We start from the raw sequence: 26,100 nt of genomic DNA, 5'->3' as shown, positions 1-26,100 counted from the left end.
AAAATTGCTCACAGTTTCAGTTAAAACATTGATGTCATCTTGTTTTTTAACAAAGACCATTATGTCATCCGCATACACAGACAATTTAAAAACATCCCTACAGCCAGGAAAAGAAAAACCCTGTAACTTTGACCTTAACCGGTGTAAAAAGGGCTCTATGGCCAGGGAGTAGAGCATCCCGGACAAAGAGCAGCCCTGTCGGACTCCTCTCTGAGCTTCAAAAGGAGCACACAAACTACCGTTTATCTTCAGTACACTCTCAATGTCCCTGTACAAGACCTGGATCTTGGCTATGAGACCAGAGCTGAACCCAAAAGCTTCCAGCGTCTGCCACAAGTACTGGTGTTCAACTCGGTCAAAAGCCTTTTCTTGGTCTAGAGAAATCAGACCAAGCTCACAGCCCAATGAACCGGAGAGGTCCAAAATATCTCGAATTAGAGTCACATTGTCAGTTATCAACCTGCTGGGTACACAGTATGTCTGGTCTACCTGAATGACATGCTCCATCACTTTTCTCAGCCTCGTCGCTAACACTTTGGAAAGCAGCTTGTAGTCGGTACAGAGTAGAGACACAGGACGCCAGTTCTTAATCTCCTGCAGGTCTCCTTTCTTAGGGAGGAGAGTGAGCACAGCTCTCCTGCAACTCAGAGGCAACCTCCCGTTACTTAGACTGTCTCTGAGCACACTCAGCAGGTCGTCACCTATAACTGGCCAGAGAGCCTTATAGAAGTCTGCAGGCAGGCCGTCTATGCCAGGAGCCTTCCCACTCTGCATGCTCTGCAGGGCCTCCTGCAGCTCCTGGGCAGAGAGCTCCGCCTCCAGCTCAGCATGGTCCTCCTCAGGGACGTTAGGAAGGCCCTCATAGAACGACTGCGCCACCTCTGGCTCGGCCTGGAACTCTGTTCTGTAGAGCTCTTTGTAGAACTCCACAGCACACTAACGAATGTCGGCGGACTCCTGAAGCAGCTGCCCAGCATTGGATCGCAGGGAGTGCATCAGCCTCCTCTGATCATTCTTACGCTCGAGACCAAAGAACAAGTGAGAGGGAGCATCCATTTTCACGATGTTCTGAAACCGGGATCTGACCAGAGCACCCTGAGCAGAAAACCCCAGCAGGTCAGACAGAGCTGAGTTTTTACTTTTGAAAACTTCAACATGTTCTCGCTCTCCTGTGGAGTCTGCCAATCCCTGCAGCTCCACCACTTCTCTCTCCAGAGCTCTCAGAGATCTAGCCATGTCCTTTGTGACATTGAAAGTGTACTGCAGGCAAAGCTGCTTGATCTTCACTTTACCTACATCCCACCACTGCTGAAGAGAATTGTACTCACTCTTAGATAACCGGTAGTTTTCCCAAAATAATTTAAAAACATTTTTAAAATGGTTGTCGGCCAACAGAGAAGCATTAAAGTGCCAATACGCACTATTACACTTAACATGATTAATAAAAACTGAGACTTGTACGAGGGAATGGTCAGAGATTCCCACTGGACTGATGGAGCAGCTTCTGCTTACATTAATGTGATGGTTAAAAACATAGACACGATCCAGCCTAGCCAGAGACAACAGGTTATCCCTAGAGTGCACCCACGTGTACTGCCGCTGGCCCGGGTGGAAGTGCCTCCAAACATCACACAGCTCAAAGCTTTCTGTTAGTCTTATTAAGGCACTCTTCGAGGCAGCATGCGGTTCCTGGTGGTTCCTATCCAGCACAGGGTTCTCTGTGCAGTTGAAGTCACCCCCCAGGAACAGATACTCCCCACTATCACAGGTGCTAAGAGTGTGTTTCAGTTTCTCAAAAAACAAAAGCCTCTCTGCGCCCACACTGGGAGCATAAATATTTATAAAACATATTTTAACTTTTTCAAATTCAGCATTTATTTTGAGCAAGTGTCCTGGGATGACCTCATCGACCGTACAGGAGAAGGGTGTAAAGCCCCTCGCAAAGAGAATGGCAACCCCTCCACTATTGCTGCGCTTATGGCTGAAGAAGCCCTCCCCCGCCCATTCCCTCCTCCAGTCACTCTCGTTCTCAGCAGTGCTGTGAGTTTCCTGGAGAAACGTCACATTTAAACTCTTGTTTCCTAATAAAGTAAATAAAGATGCTCTCTTAGCATCCCCTCTAGCACCGTTAATGTTTAAAGAGCCCAGTTTTATGTCACTCATAATGAAATTATAGTTGCATCCTAACAAAATCAAAAAACTGGCTGAAGAAAAATAAAAAATAAAACCAAGATGTACTTATTCATCATTCTTTGCAGTTTCCCCTCTAATCCTCTGAAGTATCTTCTTTAACCGAGCCTTCTCTGGGCCGCTGAAGAAAGGTTCCCCTAAGGCTTCTTTGCGCCGCATGAGAACCCTGGCAGTATTGTGAAAGATCTGCAAATCTGCAAAAAAGTCATCTAATTTCACCCCCCTCCACCCCTTAGTTTCCGCCAGAAAGGATCTGATCCTCTGGAAAGAATACTCCTCTCCCTTTGCTACCTCAACGATGTCAAAGAATGACTCGCTGTCACTGTCCTCTGAGTCCTCTGAGACTCCCTCTGGCTGAGAGGAGGAACACAGCGACTCCCTCTTTGACACCTTCCCTTTCTGAGCCACACTTCCTTTGCTCACTTGTTTGTTTTTCCTTTTAACAGGTAACCTTAACAAATCCTCATCCATTACCACATCCTCCAGAACAGACTCAGCCACTCTGGCTGCAGTGTGCTCACTATCTGCTTTCTGTGTGACCTGAGTGTCTGTGTGTGTGATACTGTGTGTACCGGCTGCCTGTGTGCTTTCTACGCGTGAAACCGTTGGCTCTGCCACGGACCGACTGACCTGCGGTTCCACCACCGGCGTTTCCGCCGCGGGCGTGGGCCCGGCCGTGGACAAAACAACCGGCAGCGGCTCCGCAGCTGGCGCGGGCCCGACCGTGGACAACGCACCCGACAGCGGCTCTGCAGCTGGCGCGGACCCCAGCACCGGCGGCCCGGCCGTGGACAAAGGGACCTGCAGCGGCTCCGCCGCGGGCGCGGACCCCTGCACCGGCGGCCCGGCCGTGGACAAGGCAACCAGTAGCGGCTCCGCCACGGGCACCGTCGGGCCGGCTGCGAGCGCGGACACCACGGGTGCGTCACCCGCCCTCTCCGGGCACGCGCGAATCAGGTGTCCTGCCGCTCCACAACCATAACATTTCAAAATGTCAGACGTAACATGGACAGTATACACAAAATCATCAATTTTAAACTTGAGAGCCAGATTAAGTTCCCCTTCATCCTTTTTCAGGACCATAAGCACCTGTCTCCTAAAAGACACCACGTGCTTGAGGTGCGGGATTTGCAGCCCAGGGGGATCAACTTAATGGGAGACGCAAGCTGGCCGTATCGAGCCAGCTCTCTCTCCAACAACTCGTTTCTCAGAAACGGGGGTACATTAGAGATGATGACTTTTTTAGCTGGAGTGACAAGGGGTAGCACGGGTAACAGCGTCCCTTTAATCACTAGCCCGCTCTCCACCAGCTGGTTAGCTTTCTCCGTGCAGTCTAAAAAAATAACTACTGCACTGTTCATGCGGGAGGCAGATTTAACTCTGCCATATCCCACCACAGCCCCCACAGCCAGACCACACTCCTCCACCGACACACCGACAGGTGGAGAGAGCTTGATGGCGTGTTGGCGAGTCAGCTTCTCTAACACAGCGCAGCTGCCACGGAACGCCATGCCGGGCGGCGTGACTGCAGCTGCAGCCGCTAGACAAACAATTAGACAAACAATTCACCAGTGCAACCAAACAACACCACCAAAAAACACCAAAGTCGGTGAAGTGATGCACAAAGACATAAACTATCACCCAGAGAAAAATGAATTGTTAACAATGGTTTGAAAAGTTGTAAAACTTTAAACGATCGCACTCCGCTATACTCACCGGTCCACTCACAATCATTTTATACAAAAATAAGAGAATAAATGAAAAACAGGTATGAAATACTATATGACAGTAAAACAAGAATAAAGTTTAAAAGGGGAGTGATTTGTAAAATATCCATAAAGAAAAAGTAAATCTGTTTATAGTTCTGTTTCATACGGGTGAGATGAATCCATAGATCTCTTCATGTTGCTCTCAAAGTGCACCAGATTGATGCATTTAACTTCAATATTTAAAAATAAATCTTTACAAACATCACATGCGAAATGCAAGACTTCTTTGTGGTCTTCAGCATCTACTTCAACGACGAATCTGCCCCTGCCCCCGCCTCGATGTAAGAGAGATGTAAGCGACGCCGCCTCTTAGCTCCGAAGCCCTCTAGACCAGTGGTTCACATTTGCAGGAACATTGTGTGTGTGGGGAGTGTTGCAGTAGAAAATTCCACTGTAGTGACCGGTACATTAATGGGAAACCCTAAATGTTTGAGCACCCTCTATGAAACGTCAAGCTACCCCACAGCCGCCACTGAATCTGACTTGTGTTGGGGGGGCCCGACTTTTTTTTTTCTCCAAAGGGGGGGCCTGACAGAAAAGGTTTGAGAACCACTGCTCTAGACTGACAATTTTTTGGAGCTGGAAGAGAACCGGATTCCGGAGCTAAGTGGCGGCGCCTCTGCGGTGTGAACAGGAAAAACCGCTACTTTTCAGGCTCCAGCTCCGAGCCGGAGCTGAAAACGCGTTGGTGTGAAAGGGCAGAGAGACACGAGGAGAGCTGGAGCTTTGAAGGCAAACACTGACGGTTTATTTGGAGCTTCGGCCGGAGAATTCACACAACATGTCACGGGCCACGAGTTGACCACACGGTTGAGATGCCACAATCAATTCTGAAGACCTCTACCCCAGACCCATGTATTTAGCTAGTTCTGAGAGAATAATCAACATTTTGCATAACAAGATAGAATCATAATAACACCTCTATCAGCTGACGCCAACAGGCAGGCACAGGGAGACAAAACACTGAGAGCACAGCAGCCAAGCTTACAGGTGCCTGTGCTCAGTCAGGACAGTATGAACTGATAAACTGCGTCAAAGTTATGGGCCTTGAAAAATATTTCCCCAACACTGTGTGATGGTATTAGTCATAAAGCATATGACTGGATATGATTGATATATGCATTTATTTATATTGACTGTTAGACATCCCAAATTACATGTTTACTATGGGTCATAATAGTCTTCATTAAAAAGAAGTATGAGCAATTAACAAAGATAATTTAAATTATATTTTTGTCCCTGCCATCAACAGTCTTCGTAAACACATTATTTTATCTCCTGTTTGACTAAAAGTTAAATACTCTGTCACAACTTAAATAAGACCCATTCTGTGTAATGCCAACAAGCGGGATTTCAACAGAGCAACATGTCCCTATAAAGTAAGTACAGCTTAAGCAAACAGGCTCTCATCACATGTTGTGTTCTTTGTCTCAATGAACCTCACCCTATTTTGCAACAGGACTAGAAGAATCAAAGCTTCTTCAGTGAGAGTACTGAACACAACATTAAATACAAAAATAAAGAAATGTAGAATGATCCATTATCACTAGAAAAAAGATGGGTCATTTATTCAACATAAGAAAATGTGTCTGTTTTTATGACAATGGTTAATGTTTGTAATATAAGTAAAAATAAGGATATTAATTAAACAAAACCCCTATGACCTTTCTATCAGGACCTCATGGTACATAGCAAAAATCTGTACCTTGTGATTCATAGCTTGAGATGTAGTTTACTTGCAATTTTCTTTCAAAAATGTGCTGAATTTCTGAGGACAAAATAAGCAAAAGCATTCGTCAAACATTTGGGGAGTGGAAGTTATGAGACAAACTAATACTAATACAAGCCAAAAGCTCGACAAGACATTTTTTAAAGAAGTTACTCACTATGTTTTCACAGTAGTTGATTGTTAGTTTTTTTTAAGAATCTGCTCGAGGGTAATACAAATATAATTTGTTCATTAAAGGTCAAGTGGCAAAGTAATAGTGACGGGGAAGGGAAGAGATGACATAGTATCTTTTTACATTGTTGTTAACATAAAACTTGTCCCTGCCTTTTGTGTGTGTAGTTGCACAACTAGGGAATACCCTCAGTGTGTTTGTTAGATTTTTCTTATCTCAAACTGGACCCCACATGGTCAGAAATGTCCATTATTGAGAAATCCTACCACCCAACTGAATATAAGTAGAGTCAAATGAGTACTACTATACAGTGGTAAGATACTCTACGATCTGATAAGACTTACTAGACACTCAACAGGAAAAGCAAAGTAAGTTTGACACATCTGAAAATATAAAGGTACATATGTATTTATTGGTTGAAGTAAATCAGACATAGGAACCTTTTTCTCCCACGAAAGTCCCTGCTCTCTAGCAGGGACGGAAAAGGGGGTGAAAAGGTTCTCATTAACTAATTTTAGTTCCGGCTCTTTTTGTTGTGAACGCAACATATCGGAACTAAAGTGGGAAAAGTACTGCGGTGTGAATGCGCCTATTGTAACATTTTCTTTTAGACAGCTGGAACCATGAAGTTGCTTATTGCAGGAATTGCTCTGTTCTTAATTGTGGAAACCAATGCAAGGTGGATCAACTTTCCTATAGAAGCCATTCAAGGTTAGAAACATTACTTTCTAAGATCTCTAAAAAAAACGATGTGAATAATTTTACACCATATATCTAGGATTTACAATTTGAAATGTCAATGACATGTTTTTTGTTTTTTTTATATCTGGATTCTTTCCTTTATTTGACTGTACCCGGTGGTCCTGACCAGGAGGTCATGATATGTGGCGGGCATACAGTGATATGAGGGAGGCGAACACAATAGGCGCAGACAAATACTTTCATGCCAGAGGAAACGCTGATGCTGCCAGCAGAGGAGAAGGAGGCAAATGGGCAGCTGAGGTGATCAGGTGAGGAGCAAAGTGTAGGAACACATCTTCTTATACAATGTTGGCTGTTTCTCTTAGTTTTTTTCTAAAAATGAAAACATTCTTGTTTGTAAAGCAGCAGATTGATCAAAGAGCAAATTTTTTCTCTACATTCTTATCTTATATATTATCTTTTACATTATTATTTATCGTTATATAAGGGAGGCTGTGGCTCAGTGAGTTTGTGCACTGATCTTCAGATCAGGAGACCACTGGTTCAATCCCCACTGCAGTCAGCAGGCCGCTGTGTCCCAGGCCAAGACACTTCACCGCAAATTGCTCCTGTGGATTGGCCACAGTATTGAGTGTATGTAATTCGCTTTGGATAAAAGTGTCTAACAAGTAACCTGTAAAGTCAAATCATTGAAAAAGTATTCAGTACCTCAGTGATCATTTTTCTAGCCATTCATAATTAATATGCCATCCCATTATTAAACGGCTTATTTCTGATGTTCTTTGCAGCTGACAACCAGATCTGTGTATCATTTGTACACTATCATATGCAATAAATAACTAATATTCGGGCCTACCTTAATGATGCTCGATCTCATTAACATATAGATGCATTTGCTAAACATTTTAGATCCAGTTTCTTCCCAAAAAGGGGCTCCGCTCTGCTTCCTGCAGCTTTTCACAGATCCAATCCAAATGTACAATTAAACCTACTGCAATTATACTTATTATTGCCTAAGACCATAAAACCTTTGTACACCTTGCTTGCTCAGACAACCACAGTCTTTTTTTTTACCGAACTTGTTTTATTAATCAGCTTCTTCTGATGTACATTGCCTCTGTTCCCATTTCAGTAATGGCAGAGAGTGGGTGCAGGAAAAAATGGGTCATGGTGCCGAAGACTCTGCTGCTGATCAGAGGGCAAATGAGCATGGACGCAACGGAGGAGATCCCAACGTTTTCAGGCCAGCAGGACTTCCTCCGTGTTCATCTGAAAGTCATGAGGATTAATAAAAGAACAAAATTATATTTTTTGTTTGGGAGTTATTGACAAAGACATAGTTTTTACACAACAAACATTAACATGTACGTACCCTGGATAGTGAAAAAACACCAAAATCATTAACCCTTATGTTGTGTTCGGGTCTCCCGTGACCCGTTTCAAGTTAAAATTATATTATAACTACCCTCTAGTTTTGATTATCGGAACAAGGCTTCATGATATCCTCCACAACAGCTATATAAACACTATAAACATATTGAGTGAATTTAATCACATTCTTTACTTAAGTATGTGGTGTGATGTGTTTTGGGGCCATAACATACAATTACAACACGATTGTACGGTTATGAATGCATAATAAGTTAGTTGTGATGTAGTTTAAACAATATTGGATGATAGTCATTATTTTGGAGTGTTTTGGACTGAGATAAATCGTGGGTCAATATTGACCAGCGAACACCATGAGCGGTAACAGTTTTTAAACACAACACAAGGGTTAAATGATTATTGGAACATAATTGTTGTTAGTTTTCTGTATAGCACCTGCACTAAAGGACAAACACCCTCCCTGCAGCCTGCTGGGATCTTATTCCCGCTGCTGGCAGAAGAAGCTAAATTGAGCTCTGGGGAGTAAACTCAATAGGGACGGAGCCTCCAGCAATGCTTCACACATTTTGAAATATAATAACTATCTGGAAATGTATGATTAAATCAATAACCAATCAATATTTGAGCATTTTTGACATTATTGCCATATTTTGACTTTTTTTATGTAAGAGAACAAATTATTATTTTTATTTTTTTTAAATAATGCTGCCGTTCAGAGGAATTAAGTCTGATTCTTTGGAATTTGTATGCCCCTCCATTACTGTCTCTCAGTTATATTTGTGCCTTGCTCACATTTGACTCATTGACACAATGAGCGACCGATTAGGAGATTTTCTGTCAGAGAGGCTCTGGAGAAATGTTTTGAACCAGATGAAGAGGAGATTGAACCAGACATAAAGGACGATGTCTCAGAAATGGAAGACAACAGCGATCCAGACTATGAGTCTGACCAACAGTCAACAGACCAGGAAGAGGCCCCCGAGGGAGAGGCCCCTGAGGGAGAGGCCCCTTCTCTACATTTTCATTGAGGAAAATAGTATCAGTGTTTTATTTTATATTCATGCACTGCACAGTGAATGCTGAACTTGATGGGCCCACCGGTGGGTCCGGACCATATACTGTAGTTGAAAGTACACAATGGAACACTGACTTGCTTGTATCAAATCAATACATCCCATACATCATTTGGAACGGGAAGAATCTCAGCTACGACACCAACTAAAACATTTCCATCTCCAGTAAACACAGCCTACATGGCAAGCATTTTTTATAATATAATACAGTATTGTACAGTAAGCACTATCTTTGAATTTACTGCAACATTATAACGTGAAATTCACCCCTGGTGTCATTCTGTCTGTCACCCCTTGATTCTACTTGCTTTGACTGTTCAAATGAGATGTCAACCATCAAAATTGGATAAGGGGTTCCAGAGATATCACTGCAAAAACACACCGGTCAATTTTGGGCAGGGGGGTATGACCTAACGCAAGAGAAGGGTTAATCCCATTCTATCTATGGTCGTGATTCGTTTTTCATTCAGCTGTAATGTTGAATGATGGCCACTGGGGAGCAGTGCTGCGCTGGTTCCCTGACATTTTAGGCTGAGATGCTTAGAGGTTATCTTTGATCCAATGATAATACATTGTATTTCTCTGTTTCTATATCTCAGCCTTGATAACACAGTAGGCCTATAGCCATATGTAAATTAAGTTCCTAAATGAAACAAATGAATGGCATAAAACAGGTGACTCTGGATAATCAAAAAACCCTTTGAGTGAATATCCTTTATCATTCTTGATCATTTTGAAAAACTGTACTGATTTTAATATTCCTAATCTTTAGAAAATGTCATAGGCACTCACACCCAGTGTTGGGACCAACACGTAACAAAGTAACGCGTTACTGTAACGCCATTATTTTTGTTAGTAACTAGTACTCTAACGCATGACTTTTTTAATTCAGTAACTCAGTTGCCGTTACTATATGGTGCGTTACTCCGTTAGTTTTTTTATATAGTCAACAGCCAGGCGAACAGAGATGAGTGAGTAAATGTACTTAGATACTTCCTGTGTCACATGCGGAGACGCGCTGTGGGCGTGTTTGTGTTGTTTACTAACAAGACTATCATGGCGGCGGCGGAGCTCAAGTCTAGTTTCTCCACCTGGAGATATTCTCACTATTTCACTTTTGTCGAGCACAAAGAAAAGAACGTTTTAGTTAAATGTAAGTTGTGTCTTGGCGGGTCAAAGATCCTATCTACTGCCCAAACCAGTAATTCAAATTTCTTAAAACAAATGCAAAAACAACATGCTGGGACGAAGCTAGTAGCTAAGACCACAGAGACTCAGCCGACGCCACTCCACCTCCACCTAAGCAACAGCGGCTGGATTTTAACCAAGGGACTGCTGGCCAGGGAAAAGTCGATAGAGCCATTGCACGGTATGTTGTAGAACACATGCAGGCTATCGCTACAGTGGAGTCACCCGCTTTCAGGGAGCTAGTTAGCATGATAGCATGTCCGGGCGGCACACGGCATATGGGACGGAAAACTTTTTCCAACTACCTGGAGAAAGAATATACAAAAATGGAAAGCCAGCTAATATCGATGCAATCCAGATTGCATATAATGCATGTCAAGTTGATCAACAGATTGTATTATTCTCCAATGCAATAACAGTACTGAAAGGAAGGCTATAAGGGCATTAATGGGAGCCCTTTCTTTAAGTTACTAAAACGTTACTTTCCACAGTAACGCATTACTTTTTGGTGTAAGTAACTAGTAAAGTAACTGAGTTACTTTTTAAATGAAGTAACTAGTAATGGTAACTAGTTACTGGTTTTCAGTAACTAGCACAACACTGCTCACACCCACACAGTTGATATAAGGATGATTACAATTAAAATCATGAAGCTACCAAACTCAATCTACACAAAATAATTATGAATATGAAAGTTGACACAGTTGTACATTAACAGACATTTATTGAAGATGTCATTTATGTACATTCTGTTCACACCAACAACTCTTGAGAATGTTTTTCACACCTGTAGGTGATGGAGAAACATATCAAATTTGACAAGTTCAACTTCTTTTTTTTCTACTAGATATTTTTTTGATCTATATATTTCTTCTGAAGTAGGCCATTGAACAAGGTGAGAAGATGAGGTCACTTCCCTCTGCCATCTTTGTTAGGTTGAGATTGCCATAGTAAAATATTGTCTTTATTGTTGAGCAATGGGACATTCCCTTGCTCGAAAGAAGGAGTCTCTGGGAAATCTAGTCTTTTGTATTGAGTCTGTTAATACAACTTGCGCGGTTTGGCTTGTAGCTAGCACCGGCTCTTTATGTAAGCTAACGTCAGTTAATGCTAGGTAACGTAGCTACGTGAGTTCATGCTGGCTAACGTCAGTTAAAGGAATGGTATGCTCATGACACTCATTTTTAAATAATTATCATCCGATAAAACAGACCAGTCTCTGCCAGTCTCTCTTTTTTTTTTTTTAATCCGATGACATTATCAGTGATTTTAAACTGATTAATTACCGAAATAACATCAACACTGTGGGCGGCGCCATTTTACCGGACGTGACGTAAACCATGCGTTTGGTTTCGAGGACACGTTGATGTTCATGTTATTTACTGTAGTTACTCTCTTCAAATATGCCTCATTGTATCGCGAAACATTGCCACAATTCTGATAGGAACAATCCACGGAATGCTCGGTTCCATCTGTTGCCAAAAGGTAAGCGTAGGAAGTACGTTCGGAGGCAGTGGCTAGCGAAATGTGGCCGGCCCGAACCGAAAGATCCACAGGCGCATGTATGCAGCGAACATTTCAAGTTTCCGGACGACTACTATGAGTATGATAAAACATAACATGGGATTTATTGAACAACCATTACTTAATGGAGATGCAGTACCATCGGTCTTTCTGGTGTCATCACCGACCAGGACACCAGTTCGGCCAGTTGAGAAATCGCCCTCTGCAAGTGTGAAGCGACGGAGGACCAGAAGTAGTGCTCGGAGTAAGAATAAGGTATGTTATAGCGCATTTCCATTGCAGCGGGTAGCCCCGTTTAAACGTCCTTTATCGTCCAGGCCAGGCCAGTTTTTGGTGTCTTTTCCATATAGCGTAGTACCGGCTAGTGGGTATTTCCCCCCAGTTTTTCCGGCCCCATAAAATCGTGGTTCTAGGGCCAGGGACAACGAGGCTGAGTATGCTAAACTAGAGAGGGAATCGCTAGCAAGGGTGGTACTACATGCATACATATCTAGTAATCACAATCATTGTATCTACTAAGTAGTACTAAGTAGGCTCGAACCTGTATGGCTGAATTCCCCCTTCCAATCTCTTCATATTGCTCAAAACTTCGCCATGTTTTCGTGTGTTTACAAAGTGAACGCATGGATGACGTCACGACCATCACGTGACTACTGAAAATGGGCAAAATGGCAGCGGCCTGACGGAATATACAGGTTTTGATAAAAAAGAGCTATAAAATCATTATTTACCGGGGAATATCGCTGATTTCTTCAGGGTATGGTTTAAACATAATGTTTCACTAAATACTGAAGTTTTGATTAATTATCTAATGAGTGGAGCATTCCTTTAATAATGCTATCTACACGTGGATACTTTGATTGCTATTTTATTTATCTACAAACAGCAAGCTGGATTGATTTGTCTTCCGTATATTGTTCTATATTGTTCTCGCATGGTTACTACTTTTCCATCTTGGATTTAAATTCGTATATGTTTCGCTCTTGTTATTGAACATGTGGTTGTGTTTAAAAGCCTATTGCTGTTTGGTTCACTGTTCATGTGTTTTAAAGTAGAAAACACATCTAAAAGAAATAGCGCAGATTTACAATATACATTTTTTTATTTAACTTGCTAATACCGACGGGCCAGTTGTGTCTGTTATATTTTTCATATAATACGGTAACGGCCGAGTAACGGATTACTCTTTCTCCAGAGTACCGGTGTATCTCGCTGCTCGGGCGGGGTAGCTGCAGTGGGCTGATATGTGTTATACTCGTTCCGGGGCTGGAAGCACCGAGCTCCGTACGCTTTCTGTCCGTGAGACACACACTCGAGTGATGCGCGAACAGCCAGCACCATCCTTTACAAATCCAAAAAGCAGGTGACTTGATCAGCATATGTTCTCCAGGTAAGACATATGTTCCTTTGTATTAATCATTGGTAAACATCGATGGATGCTCAGTAAGCGAGGCTGTAGTGGTCCTCCTCCCAGGCACCGTACGGAGCACGGAGCGGTGCATGGGTGCTGATCTGCCCAGCCTGTGGATTTGTGCTCAGCATCACTGTTAACAACAGGGCGGTGAGCTTTGAGCGAAAACGGTTATTGCTTTAAAAGTCTGCCATTTTATCCAGGCATTATGTATTCCTGATATGTTATAAGATCGTGTTGGACATCTGTACACACCTAATGCTACAATTATCGGTGATTCATACATGCGTATTCAGTCTACGCCTACAATTATCGATTGTAGTTATGTTGCTATAGGCCTTTAGTGTCCCATGAGATGGGAAAGGTCATTAATGTTTTACATCTGCTTAATGGTCCAATTCCTATTCTGCATCGTTTTATTAAACGACACCTCATGTATGCTACTCAGACCTCTCCTTGTGGTGATGGCAAATACAATCCTAGTATCTACTTATTTGTTCTTTAATATTACCTACCCTATACTTGTATAACATTTCAAATATGATTCAGTTCATCTTGTCCATGAACAAATACTGAAGTTGAGAAGAGTGTAAGGTAAGCTACACACTCCTGCATCTACTGTAAGCCCCCCACATCTAGCCTCTGCTGAGAATACAAGTTGTTGAAGTGCTAAACGTTGTGCAATGCTCGTAGGTGTCTAAAGCCTATATTGGGTGGAGGGCTTGTGTGTCCTTTAGTGCCTGCTGTGTACCACTCTGTGCAAGTCCCGGCCACAGGGGAGGGCAGCTGCTGACAGGCGATGTGTCTGGCTCTTCATTGTTCACAGGGAGCAGAGGACAGGCTCACAAGGTCTGCAGTTTTATGTCCTTAGCTTCTGTCCTCCTCCAGTCATGCGGAATCCATTTCAGTGGCCATCTTCCACTTGTATGATGTCTTTGGACTGTCTGACATTTACAGATCAAGTCTTGTTTTGTTGGTTTCTTGCATTACATACGTATTGTCCCTGGAGTTGGCACCACAGTGGAATACACAGTACATGCAAGGCAAGACTTTTGTGTTTATTCGCACATTTAATTTATTTATTTGTTGATGTACTTGTACACTTTCATTCTGATAGAATAAAGTCAAAATTAACATTATTAATAGAAGATTGCTGAGAATAAAAATCCACATTGCAGTATATTTATTCATCTCAATACACCCAATATCATGTAGGCAAAAAAAGGTGTAATCGATTGAATCTTTTTCTCCTTTAAAAATGATCTACTAACCTGAATCTGTAAAACTCTGAAGCAAACAAAGATGTAGAAAGGGGTCTGTGTTGTGGGGAGTAGAGAGAGAGAACAAAGGCTGAGATGCAGCTGAGGTAGAGGATGATGACCTGCCCTAGAGGAGTGTAATGCATGGTTATTAGAGAAACTGAAGGGCCCCTGGAGAGCCATGATGAAAACATATAAGCCATGATGGAAACCTATAAGTTCTTGGAGGATGCATCCAATATTTTGCATTGTGATGTTGAATGTGAGGATGATATGTTTTTATTTTCCTACCTCTTCTGTCTATGTCTTCCTCTGCACTGTCCTGTCTTTGAGTCACCTGATTTGTCTCCAATAGTCAGGGATAGTTTTCTGTATAGCACCTGCACTAAAGGACAAACACCCTCCCTGCAGCCTGCTGGGATCTTATTCCCGCTGCTGGCAGAAGAAGCTAAATTGAACTCTGGGGGAGGAAACTCAATAGTGACGGAGCCTCCAGCAATGCTTCACACATTTTGAAATATAACTATCTGGAAATGTATGATTAAATCAATAACCTTTCAAGAGCATTAATCTAAATGCACTTGTTAAGAGAGTCTTGGCTAAACAAAAAATGTCCTTTAGCTGCCTTAGCGTCGTTGGTGGCAGAGCAACAGGCAAATCATTATTACATAACATCTTTAAAGCTTTTCTCTATAAGCTATGGATTTCTGTATACCAAAAATGAACATTCTCTACTCTGTTCATAACATTAGTGTGGGCGGATACAACACTAGTTTGCCCTTTGACAAAAACAAAAGATAATAGAGATAATAAAACCTACAGGGCTACAGGTAGGTGTTGATTTTCATGTTGCATAAAACTGTTAGAAAGGCAAAAAGGCAATTGAAACGATGATTAAGGATGAGGCTTTTGTGAGATAAGTGGTGCTGCAGTGTTGTTACAGACAACTGTATTGCTGTAGAGGGCTTTGTGTGAGCAATTAGAGGGAGAACATTTCAGTTGAACACAGGATTGAGTATGTAGAGGACAGGCTGTGAACCGCTGCTGCTGTGTTAACTAGAAAACTGGGACATGCTGCTGAGGAATTACAATTGAGAGGGGCTAGGTATATTTCACACTTCAGAGCTTGTTTGTTAATCCGTTAAAAAAAAATGGTGTGGGTGTAAATGTTTACCTTATAGTTACAGAGGAAACTGCTGTGGTGGTGCATATGAATAATATATTTGTATTAATCAAAAGTTGCTTGTTTTTGGGATAATTCAATGAATTATTTTCCTTTTATCAAATATCAGTACATTTTCAAATTACAATTACAATCACCATTTATCCCACAGCCCAAAGTGTTATTGTTAAGTACGTGTTTAATCTTATACAAACATTGAACAAATGTGTTTAGTTACATTTATTTGAGAAAATCCTTACATTTGAGATGCTTAAACCAGTAATTATTTAGCATTTCTCCTTAATACATGACTAACAAAATGTTTTTATAATATCAAAGTTGATTACATTTCTATTGTAGAACTATTCAACTGATGTTTTCAGTTTAAATAAATGCCCAGTTTTGGACTTTATACTCTAGTATCTGCAAAAAGCAAACAGTCTCTAAAACAGGATCAGGCAACATCTTTTGCAATTGTTCTTACGAGTCTACAGCCTCATATATTTTGTTGTTTTTGTTGTGAATGTAGGGTGCATTGCTATGCATCAGAAAATATTCCTAAGAACATCATGGCTGCTGTCATGTTGTCCTTTGAGTTGTTCCATTATTCATTTATCTGTGGAGGACTTATCTCACGATGACATCACCACTACAGTCTCTCTCTGCAGCTCAGCTTCATAAACCAAAACAGAGCTCAACAATATTGTAGACATCCGATACATTTACTGTCATTTATGGATTTAGGTATATTAATTGTAACCGTCACATGTTATTGTACAATTCCTTCTAAGCTCTCACATCCCCTTAAATGATTATTTAATGATATTAACCTGATTGATAATCTCCCTGTCTGTGTTGACTGTGTCTAAATGCAGATGGGAAAACTCTTAAAATGTTCCACTTTTAAAATATCACATCCAGACGAGTGTGCTGCCTTGTCAGGGGTATTCTCCCTTTGTAGTTTCATGTGGAAGTCAGCCATATCAAGCTCAGTTCAAAATAAAACCTAGGCAGAAGTGGAACTGAGGAACAGCAGAGTGCGGGCTGACAGGTGTCTGTGTTGACATTCCCATTATTATGGAATAAGGGGAATGCAGAGACAGGCTACAAGTGTTTTAGGTTCAAGTTAGACAACTAATGTCTGGGTTAGTGTTCATGACTTCATGTTTATGTAATCTTAATGGTTAATCTCAATACACACACATTTTCCATGCTTTCCAATAGTTTAAAAATAGTTTCATTCCACTGTTAAATAACCTGTTCAATACAAACATGCCACTTGTACAAATTAAATAACATTTCTGTGAACTGATATTTATTTAGTGAGCTTATTAGAGGATGTTCCCTGAAAGATTGTAAAATGTCAATGAAGATGTCAGACTTAGTATATTTGTTAATAATTACATACAACACATGGAATTTTTGTGTGTGTGTGTTCCAAGTGAATCTGCGGCCCCCTGGTGGCCAGTGCATCAATTATGTGGCCCCCACCACCATCAAAGTTGCCCATCCCTGCTTTAGGGTGTAAGAAAGTCAGAACAAAACTCTTTCCATATTACAACCAAAATGATAACTGAAACGAGACAACACACTACTTAAATACAAATATATAATAATCTCAGTTTTAACTAATTCAATCCAATCACTTGGTGGTTCGCTCCGGGCTCAAAGAAAATTCTGGTTTCCAAAATATTTTTGAGATATTTAAATTTGGGTCACAAATGAACAATTCAAGTGTATTCTCTCTTCTCTCTGTGTCATGCAACCCAATGGGGTAATGTAATTCTTATAGTTTTGGTGCCAAAACTATTTCACATGTAAGTAATACATTCAGTGTTTTAAATGAACTGTTTTTAATCTCTTTTCAAATACTTATTATTGAAGCAAAGAAGATAAACATCATAATATACTGTATTTCTAACTTTATTTGTTGTTGTACTGTATGTCCCATGTGGAAATATGTAACCCTACTAAGATATGAAGAACGTGTTCCTTCCTGCCAGTTACTTAAATCTATGAATAATGAGTCTGGGAATATTCTAGTTTAAACTGCACATTTTCTGAATGCAGAGGTCTCTAGAATCAATGAGTTGATGCGTGCACATCATTTCACCCCTTTTTATGGCATTAGCATGTAAATGAGTCCAAATCAGTTTCAAAGTGTGTGACTAATTCAGGTCGCATTGGGGGGGAAAATGGCTAAGAAAGAAAGTGAGAGAAGGAAATAACTTCTTCCACGGTGCTTGGTGAAAGAGGAACCCATTCATAGCTGCATTAATCATGGGTGGTACTAAAATAATCTCTCTGAGGCGACACCCAGAAAGAGAGAGGCATTGAAATAGTTTAATTTGTTAACTGGATCTGTCTGAATCCGTCTGCTTTCCCTTGACCTCTAATCTAGTTTTTAAGTTGGATTGAGTTCTTAAACTAGGGATGCTAGGTTTGTAAAATTCTACGCATACATATATTTGAAATGACAACTAGGCCAATAGCGACGTTTTTGTTGTTATTTTTGTATTCCCCTTTTTCAGCTATTCTTAAAAACTCCCTCTACTATTGTCTTTCTAAAGTTCTTCTATAAAGGAGTTTCATTTCTGATCTCCCAAAACCAAAAGAAGACAAAATACAACTGTTACATATTACTGTGTAAAGTAAACTAATATGTTTATGTAAAAATGGTGGAGTCTTACGGCCCGTCCACACAGCGGCGTGCGTTGAAGCTTCCAACGCTTCTGCCCATTCACTTTGAATGGGGTGACGTCACTTTTAGCCGAACTGCATTTTGGGAAGCGACGTGGAGCGTTGCTGGCGTCAAAAGTTGAGCAATGTTCAACTTTTGACGCCTCGACGGAGGCGTCAGCCAATGAAATCCCGTTTTTGCAAATCTGCCAGTACAAGCGCTAGCCAATCAAACCGCGTGTATGCTGGGAGAGACTACGCAGGTCTTTTCCTCATATTCCAAAAAATGGAGGAGAAATTAATTATAGCGGTAGTGAATCACCCGGTGTTATATGATCAGTCTCTGTTCATTTACCGGGATACAAACCGGAGGAGCCAGGCATGGAGGGAGGTGGCAGAGACAGTGGGTGGAACTGGTAGGTTTTCGCCAGTTTGGGGAGTTTATATTATATATGATATTCTGAACAAACTGTGCTGTTGTATTAGCTGTAACGTGTCTCTACTGTAGGCTAGTTTTATTATATGTACAGCACTTTGGCTCGACCAAAAATCGTTTATAAATGTGCTATATTAATAAAACTTGATTTGATATATCCAGTGTACTTAATTTTAACATTGAATGGACAGCTTGCAGGCATAGACAGTATATTTAGCCAGCATGGAATGTAGCATGGAATGTAGCATAAAATAGCACCATAGACATTAATGTCATAAATGTTCATCATATAAAGTGTGAATGTAAAACCTTTTATGCAAATGACAGTGATAAAGGGATTTGCTTTTCATTAATGTAGGAATAATTTAGTAAATTCTTCAAGTAGTTCAACAAATTAACTTTATTATTTCATTTCATTAGAGGAATTGTGCAGGACAAGGTGGAAGTCTCTGAGGGACAGGTTCCGGAAGGAGAAAGCTAGGGAGAAGGAAGCAAAAAGAAGCGGGGCAGGGTCGTCAGGGGGATATAAGCCCTGGCGTTTCACGGCAGTGATGGGTTTTTTAACCCCATTTCTCATTGACCGTGAGACGTCCAGCAATATCTCCCGGCAAACCCTGCCTCCACCCCCCTGTACTACTCCTGACCCCAGCCAGGTGCCAGAGGATCAGAGCCAAAGCCAGCTAGATGAAAGCCTTGGTGAGACTCAGCCAGCCAGCAGCCAGCAAGCTGAGGCAGGGCAGACAGGAGAGGAGGCAGGGCAGATAGGAGAGGAGGAGGATAATGTTGAGGGCCGGGGAAAAGGGAGATGTCCGCCTTTGAGAAAGGGTTGCTGTCAGCCACGCTCCTGTTCTCTCCATGCCACTACCTCAACCTCGTCCAGTGGTGGACGAGGACGAGTTGTTTCTCCGGGGCCTCTTGCCTTCATTGCGAAGGATGTCCATGGCAAAGAAGATAAGGCTGAAATTTGCCATTCATATGGCATTTTTTGAAGCAGAGCAGGAGGAAGACTGATTAATCCCTTTTTTTTTGTTATTTACAGCCATACTGATCCACACTACATGTTTTACACTCATCACTGCACACACTTCACTCACAATATTACATATACATTATTATAAATAAAAGTTATTTAAAGTATGTTATGGCTATACTGTGTCTTCACTTGTTCATGTCGTTTGTCAGTTACAACATACGGAAGATACAGAAGCTTCATGTATGTCGATGTATAATGTGCTGTCTTCTGTATAATTGTTCATGTGAAAACCTGTTGAAATCACGAGTGGTTTATCAGTAAAAACAGGGCTGAAGGAAAAAGGTTGTTAGCAAAGCATAATATCAAAGGCGAGACACGGCAGGCAAAAACATCGTTTTTCAAGTACTGGTCAATTTTGAGATTTTGTGCTATTTTGATTCCATAACATGTTTTCTTTCAGGCTTTTGGAAGGAAAACGTACAAAATACACATTTAAGTGTTTATTTTACTATAGTTTGTCTATTTGCGTCTGTAGATTTCTCCTAAATTCACCAAAAGTTAGCATTCTAACGTAACATAAAGTACCGCGACCGCTGTGTGCACCATGTCAACAGAGGTATCGCTGGAAAGCTGTGTCTCTCCTGCACAATCTCATCGGATCCAAATATGGTCATTTCCTTTGTATCAGCAACCAATCGTGAAAGCACAAAGGGGTCTTAAACCAAGAAACGAAATCTCATTGGCTGGTGTCAATTTCTGACAACGTGATTCGTTCAGATGCGTCACGTGGTGTGCTAAAACACTTCCTGGTTAGCTTTCAGCTAGAAATTGAAATCTCAAAATGCCAAAAGAACGGCGAAAAAAACGTTCACAGAGAAGACGACAACAATTGTCACTTGCACGAAGCAAGGTTATAAAAAAAAAAATTACCCTGAACATGAAATACCTTCACGGAGTGCGTCGATGCGCAAGCTGTCATCCAAAGAACAGGAGGGTTTAGCTAGCGCCTCACTGCAATCTTTAAAGGTCGTTTTCTCAAAATGAGTTTTTTCTCCTACTCTGAGTTCGAAATTTCAACTTCAGTAGCACGCACATACACCAAACCTTCCAGTTATATTCCTATCAATATTATGAAGGCTTTTACAGAAGGGTTTGTTCATATATAATTCATAGCCTGAATTATACAACATTGTATACCTAAAAACATGGCGAAAATTGATATTTTAGGGCTGTTGACAGTATTTTCTGATTTATGGAGTGATAAAAAGAGATATCCAATATCCCTTCTGTAAAAGCCTTAGATACTAATATGACTACAAAATGAAACAAGAATTTTGAATATGGCTATATCCAAAGTTCAGATTTCGATTCCTGAAATGTGTTAAAATATGTGCATATTTAATGAGATAATGGACAATTTGCATATTTAAACATGCTATTTCAGAAAACTTGTAATACAAAAGACAATTGCCTTATTGTAAGTAATTAACTGGAGAAATTTCTAGCTGATACCTTTAAGTTAAAAAAATTACCCTATTCACCTGGGGTGTCTCGCCTTAAGAAACATGTTTATTAGGAATGTTTGTTTTTAAAATGGCTCATTTGGAATATTTGCTTTTTAAAGAAAATATGGGTAGCTCTTAAAAGAGCTTTTGGTTTGGAGGCTCTTAAAAGAGCCATGGTGACCCTACACCAGAGTTCCCGTTAGAATATTTTTTCGCCGGTCAACATGTCCGTTAAAGTTTAAATCTTCCGGACAAAATGAGAAAAGTGCCGGTCAAAGGTCTTCTTTGTTATTTATTGTGCTTTAAAACAAATTGATATGATTCAATATTAAACAAACTAATCATAGTAGATTAACTATTCAAAAGTGTACAGTAACTTATAATAACACGGGAATAATAAATGGAGCGCTCTCTCCTTCTCCTGACAGCCCGTCAGTATCATGCAGCTCGCGGATCAGTAATGAGTGACCCGACAGTAAAACTAAACTTATCTATAACTATAGTTTAGGTAGTTTGAGAGGTCATTAAAATAGCTATGTGTGATATTCTAACCTGAAGTGTGTGTTTTGTTCTGCTCACCGCTGCAGGTGATTATGCAGAGCTGCGTGTCGACTCGTCAGCAGCAGCTGATCTCTCTCTCCCGTCAGATTAGACTTCACTCGCGTTTATGTCCATATCGATCAGGTCCAGCTAGTTCTAGCTAATGATAGGACTACCTGCTTATTAAAAGACACCTAAACAATAAGCGTCGCTATGCAACTGGGTGAGGCCACAAAGTATAGCGCAGCATTATGCATTTGTTTACATGCCCACCGGAACCCTGAGGCATTACCAACAGATCAACGCACAATCAACCCATACAGGACATCTCTTTCTCCACATTAAGTGTTAGACATTAGAATGGACTATTCTTGTCTCTCACATAAGTGGCGCAAATTGCGCAACTGATGCGGTATTGCGCTAAACGGAAATTATTTTTGAACGGACACTTTGACCGGAGAGATTTAGATTTGCCGGTCTTCAGCATATTTTACCGGTCGTAGTCCGGTAATTACCGGCTAACGGGAACTCTGCCCTACACCACATTCTGCTGCCATGGCACTGCACCCTCCTCATTGAAATAGCTGCAGAAGGTGTCCCGCAGTTGGATGGATCTGCGTGTGGCGTTGTTGGAGCCCATCCTCGGTGCATCACGCAGGGTTGGAGTAGCTGGAGCTTCATCCGTGGACTCTGCGATAGGTGTGCGTGATGTCCTTCCTATCGTCTTCCTGCGGAGGAAGTTGTGCAACACACAGCTGGCCTTCACACACAACTCTGCTACCTCCGGGCTGGTGGTGATGACACGCCTGAACATTCTCCACTGAGATGAGAGGATGTCAAACGCACATTCAACCACCAACCTGGCCCGGCTGAGGCGGTAGTTGAACATCCTCTTTTCGCGTGTGAGGTGACGTCCAGGGAATGGACGCAGCAGGTTGTCCAGCAGCGGAAAAGCCTCATCTCCAACCAACACATGGGGAAGAAGGCCGAGCCGCTCTGCTCCTGGGATGACGGTGTTAGGTGGTAGCTGCAGACTGCCATCTCTGAGGCTCTCTCCAAATGCAGAATTCCGCAGGCTCCCACCGTCGCTGCTCCTTCCAAAGCCTCCGACATCCACTACCCTGAAGAGGTACTGGGCATCCACGACAGCCAGCAGTACCAAGGAGTGGGTGGACTTATAGTTGAAGTACAGGGACCCAGAATTTGCCGGAGCCTGGATCACCACGTGCTTCCCATCAATGGCACCAACGCAATTCGGAAAGTTCCAGCGCTCCTGGAACCCAGCAGCGATGGCTTTCCAGTCCTCGGTCTGTGGTACTGGCATGGTTTCCTCAACCAGGGCGGTCCAGATGGCACCCGCAACCTCCCTGACAATGACAGCCACGGTTGCATACCCGACCCGATAGCTGAATGCTATGGTCCTGTATCAGTCACCGGTTGCCAGGTACCTGAGAAAAAAATAATATACATGATTAAAAAAAAGTATATGTCCCCACACACACACACACACGGACCCCCCCCCACACACACAGACCACAGACCCCCCACACACACAGACCACAGAGACACACACCCCACACACACAGACCCCCCCAGACCACCCCCCAACACACACAGACCACAGAGACACACACAGACCCCCCCAGACCACCCCCCCAACACACACAGACCACAGACACACACACAGACCCCACACACACACACACACAGACCCCCCCCACACACACACGCCATGTACACAGTGGAGTAATACTGTATTTACCTAGCTATCTTAATTAATGTCATCCATCTGAACTAAATCACAGACTTCATTCATCATTCATCCATGGCATGCATTCTCTCTCTTTATATACAGAGTCAGGTTAAAGAAGTAGAAATACACAAAACGTACCGTAGGCAGATTGCGAGTCGCTCGGCGGGTCCGATTGACAAACGCATATGGGTGTCTGCCTTTGAAATCAGTGGACCCACTTTTCCGAGCAACTCGTCGAACACGTCTTTGCTCATCCTGAAGTACTGCTGAAACAGTACATCATCCAGGCGGAGCTCTTGGACCAGAACGTGGTATTCCCCCCGTTGCAGACGTTTTCTGAGTATCGGATGTACCCAACAGCGACGCACACTACATGGCCTCCTGCGAGACATTGCATACACTAAAGCCACCCTTGCTACTACACTTGCCCGTGCTACCCTTGCTACAAAACCGGCATCCATTTTGGCAATAGTGGAGAAGAACCGGGCTTTTCCTTTTTTGCTATGTCGGGGGCGGGAGATTCATGTGATTGGTTGTTGGTCGCGTTGACTCCCCAAGCTTCAGACACGCCATCCGCCAAGCGTCAACGCACGCCGCTGTGTGGACGGTCCGTTAGAGTGATAAAAGATCCAATAAGAGATTATTTAGCCTCAGAGCTCAGCTTACAGCTCAGCTCTTGAGTATTTTATCAGAATTGAACCAAAGCCAAAATCAATCAATCAATGTTTATTTATATAGCCCAATATCACAAATGTTACATTTGTCTCAGTGGACTTCACAGTTTGTACAGAATATCAGTATGACAATACGACACCCTCTGTCCTTAGACCCTCACATCGTACAAGGAAAGACTTCCGGAGAAAACCCTCAGTTTAAAGGGAAAAATGGGAGAAACCTCAGGGAGAGCAACAGAGGAGGGATCCCTCTCCCAGGACGGACAGACGTGCAATAGATGCCGTGTGTAAATTGAAAAGATAATACATTTGCAACATAGGTAGTCCAAATGTTTGGAAATGCATGTGTGTATAATCCACGAGGATATCCATCCAAGACCTATGATCCAGGACCACAGCCACGACTCAAGATCCAGGGCTCGCGATGCAGGACACAGGACCGCAGGATCATCCATGACTCCGGATCCCAGTGTATATAGACACCAAAAATAAATACATTTGGGGAAGCTGGGTTAATCGGAACATGAGAGTACACAGGTATAGACAGAGAGAAGGAAGAAGTAAGATGTCCCCCGACAAACTAAGCCTATATCAGCAAAATTAGGGGCTGAATCTAATCAGCCGTAACTATAAGCTTTATCAAAAAGGAAGGTCTTAAGCGCACTCTTAAAAACGGATAGGGTGTCTGCCGCCCGAACACAAACTGGAAGCTGATTCCACAAATGTGGAGCTTGATAAGAAAAGGCTCTGGCTCCCATTGTACTTTTAGAGACTCTAGGAACAACCAACAACCCTGCATTCTTGGAACGCAATACCCTAGTAGGACAGTAGGGTATAATGAGTTCTTTAAGGTAAGATGGCGCCTGCCCATTAAGGGTTTGTAGGCGAGAAGAACAATTTTAAATTATATCCTGTGTTCTATAGGGATCCAGTGTAAGGCAGCCAGAACAGGAGTAATGTGGTCCCTTTTCCTAACTCTGGTTAGTACACGAGCTGCAGCATTTTGAATCAGCTGAAGCGACTTGACTGACTTCTTGGTACACCCTGATAATAAAGGAGTTACAATAATCCAGCCTTGAAGTAACAAATGCATGGTTTCTCTGCATCGTTTTGAGGCAAGATATGCCTGATTTTTGCAATGTTACGTAGATGGAAGTAGGTGGTCCTTGAAATTGATTTTATGTGGGCGTTAAAGGATAAATCCTGATCAAATATAACACCAAGATTCCTTACAGTCTCACTGGAAGCCAAATTAATGCCATCCATAGTTAGTATATCTTTAGATAATTTGTTTCGTAGATTCTTCGGGCCAAGTACAATAACTTCAGTTTTGGTCGTGTTTAACATCAAAAAGTTTAAGGTCATCCACGTTTTTAAGTCCTTGAGGCAGTCTTGAATTTTATTTAGATGATTAATTTCATCAGGTTTGATTGATAAATATAGTTGAGTATCATCCGTATAACAATGAAAATGTACAGAATGATTCCTTATAATATTGCCTAACGGAAGCATATATAATGTGAATAAAATAGGTCCGAGCACTGAGCCCTGTGGCACTCCATGGCTAACTTTGGTTTGCGTGGAAGATTCATCGTTGACACGTACCAACTGAGAGCGTTCAGATAGATAGGACCTAAACCAGTCTAAAGCAGTTCCCTGTATGCCAACTAAGTGCTCTAGTCTTTGCAATAAGATATCATGGTCGATAGTATCAAATGCAGCACTGAGATCGAGCAAGACAAGAATAGAGACAAGTCCCTTGTCAGAGGCTATTAGAATGTAATTTGTGACTTTAACCAGAGCTGTCTCTGTGCTATGATGTGTTCTAAAGCCAGACTGAAAATCTTCAAATAAATCATTGTTTTTTAAGTAATCACACAACTGTTTTGCGACTGCTTTCTCAAGAATGTTTGAGAGGAACGGAAGATTAGAAATAGGTCTATAGTTGGCTAAAACCTCTGGATTGAGGTTG

General features: G+C 42.0%; 2 protein-coding genes across 7 annotated transcripts in view; both read left to right on the top strand.

The window, feature by feature from the left end:
- The first annotated feature begins 6,170 nt into the window (after nucleotides 1–6,170).
- saa (serum amyloid A) lies at nucleotides 6,171–7,869 on the top strand. 2 transcript variants are annotated; one of them, XM_034218531.1, is made up of 4 exons: nucleotides 6,171–6,228; nucleotides 6,472–6,571; nucleotides 6,732–6,870; nucleotides 7,695–7,869. In XM_034218531.1, the coding sequence occupies exons 2-4, from the start codon at nucleotides 6,484–6,486 to the stop codon at nucleotides 7,849–7,851; spliced, it is 384 nt and encodes a 127-aa protein (XP_034074422.1). In that variant the 5' UTR covers nucleotides 6,171–6,228; nucleotides 6,472–6,483; the 3' UTR covers nucleotides 7,852–7,869. The 2 variants fall into 2 exon arrangements, with proteins under 2 accessions (XP_034074422.1, XP_034074431.1); XM_034218540.1 differs by having other exon boundaries at nucleotides 6,182–6,571.
- Nucleotides 7,870–11,951: 4,082 nt separating this feature from the next.
- Nucleotides 11,952–26,100, top strand: part of apba2b (amyloid beta (A4) precursor protein-binding, family A, member 2b) — an 81,233-nt gene continuing 67,084 nt past the window's right edge. For 3 of the 5 annotated variants that reach the window (XM_034217445.1, XM_034217425.1, XM_034217432.1), the window contains exon 1: nucleotides 12,974–13,126. The gene's annotated coding sequence lies outside the window, so the exon portion shown is untranslated. Of the gene's footprint in view, nucleotides 11,992–12,973; nucleotides 13,127–26,100 lie in introns of those variants that run through there. The other 2 variants (XM_034217437.1, XM_034217460.1) reach the window with 2 other exon arrangements.

The sequence above is a fragment of the Gymnodraco acuticeps genome, unplaced genomic scaffold, assembly GCF_902827175.1.
Source record: "Gymnodraco acuticeps unplaced genomic scaffold, fGymAcu1.1, whole genome shotgun sequence".
Lineage (NCBI taxonomy): Eukaryota > Metazoa > Chordata > Actinopteri > Perciformes > Bathydraconidae > Gymnodraco > Gymnodraco acuticeps.
The sequence above is the reverse complement of the archived record's forward strand: the minus strand, read 5'-3'. Positions and strand labels throughout refer to the sequence as shown.

Coding starts and splice junctions, on each gene's coding strand:
- saa (XM_034218531.1), top strand. CDS start 6,484: ATGAAGTTGCTTATTGCAGGAATTGCTCTGTTCTTAATTGTGGAAACC. Junction 6,572..6,731: donor TCCTATAGAAGCCATTCAAG/GTTAGAAACATT, acceptor GGTCCTGACCAG/GAGGTCATGATATGTGGCGG. Junction 6,871..7,694: donor TGGGCAGCTGAGGTGATCAG/GTGAGGAGCAAA, acceptor TTCCCATTTCAG/TAATGGCAGAGAGTGGGTGC.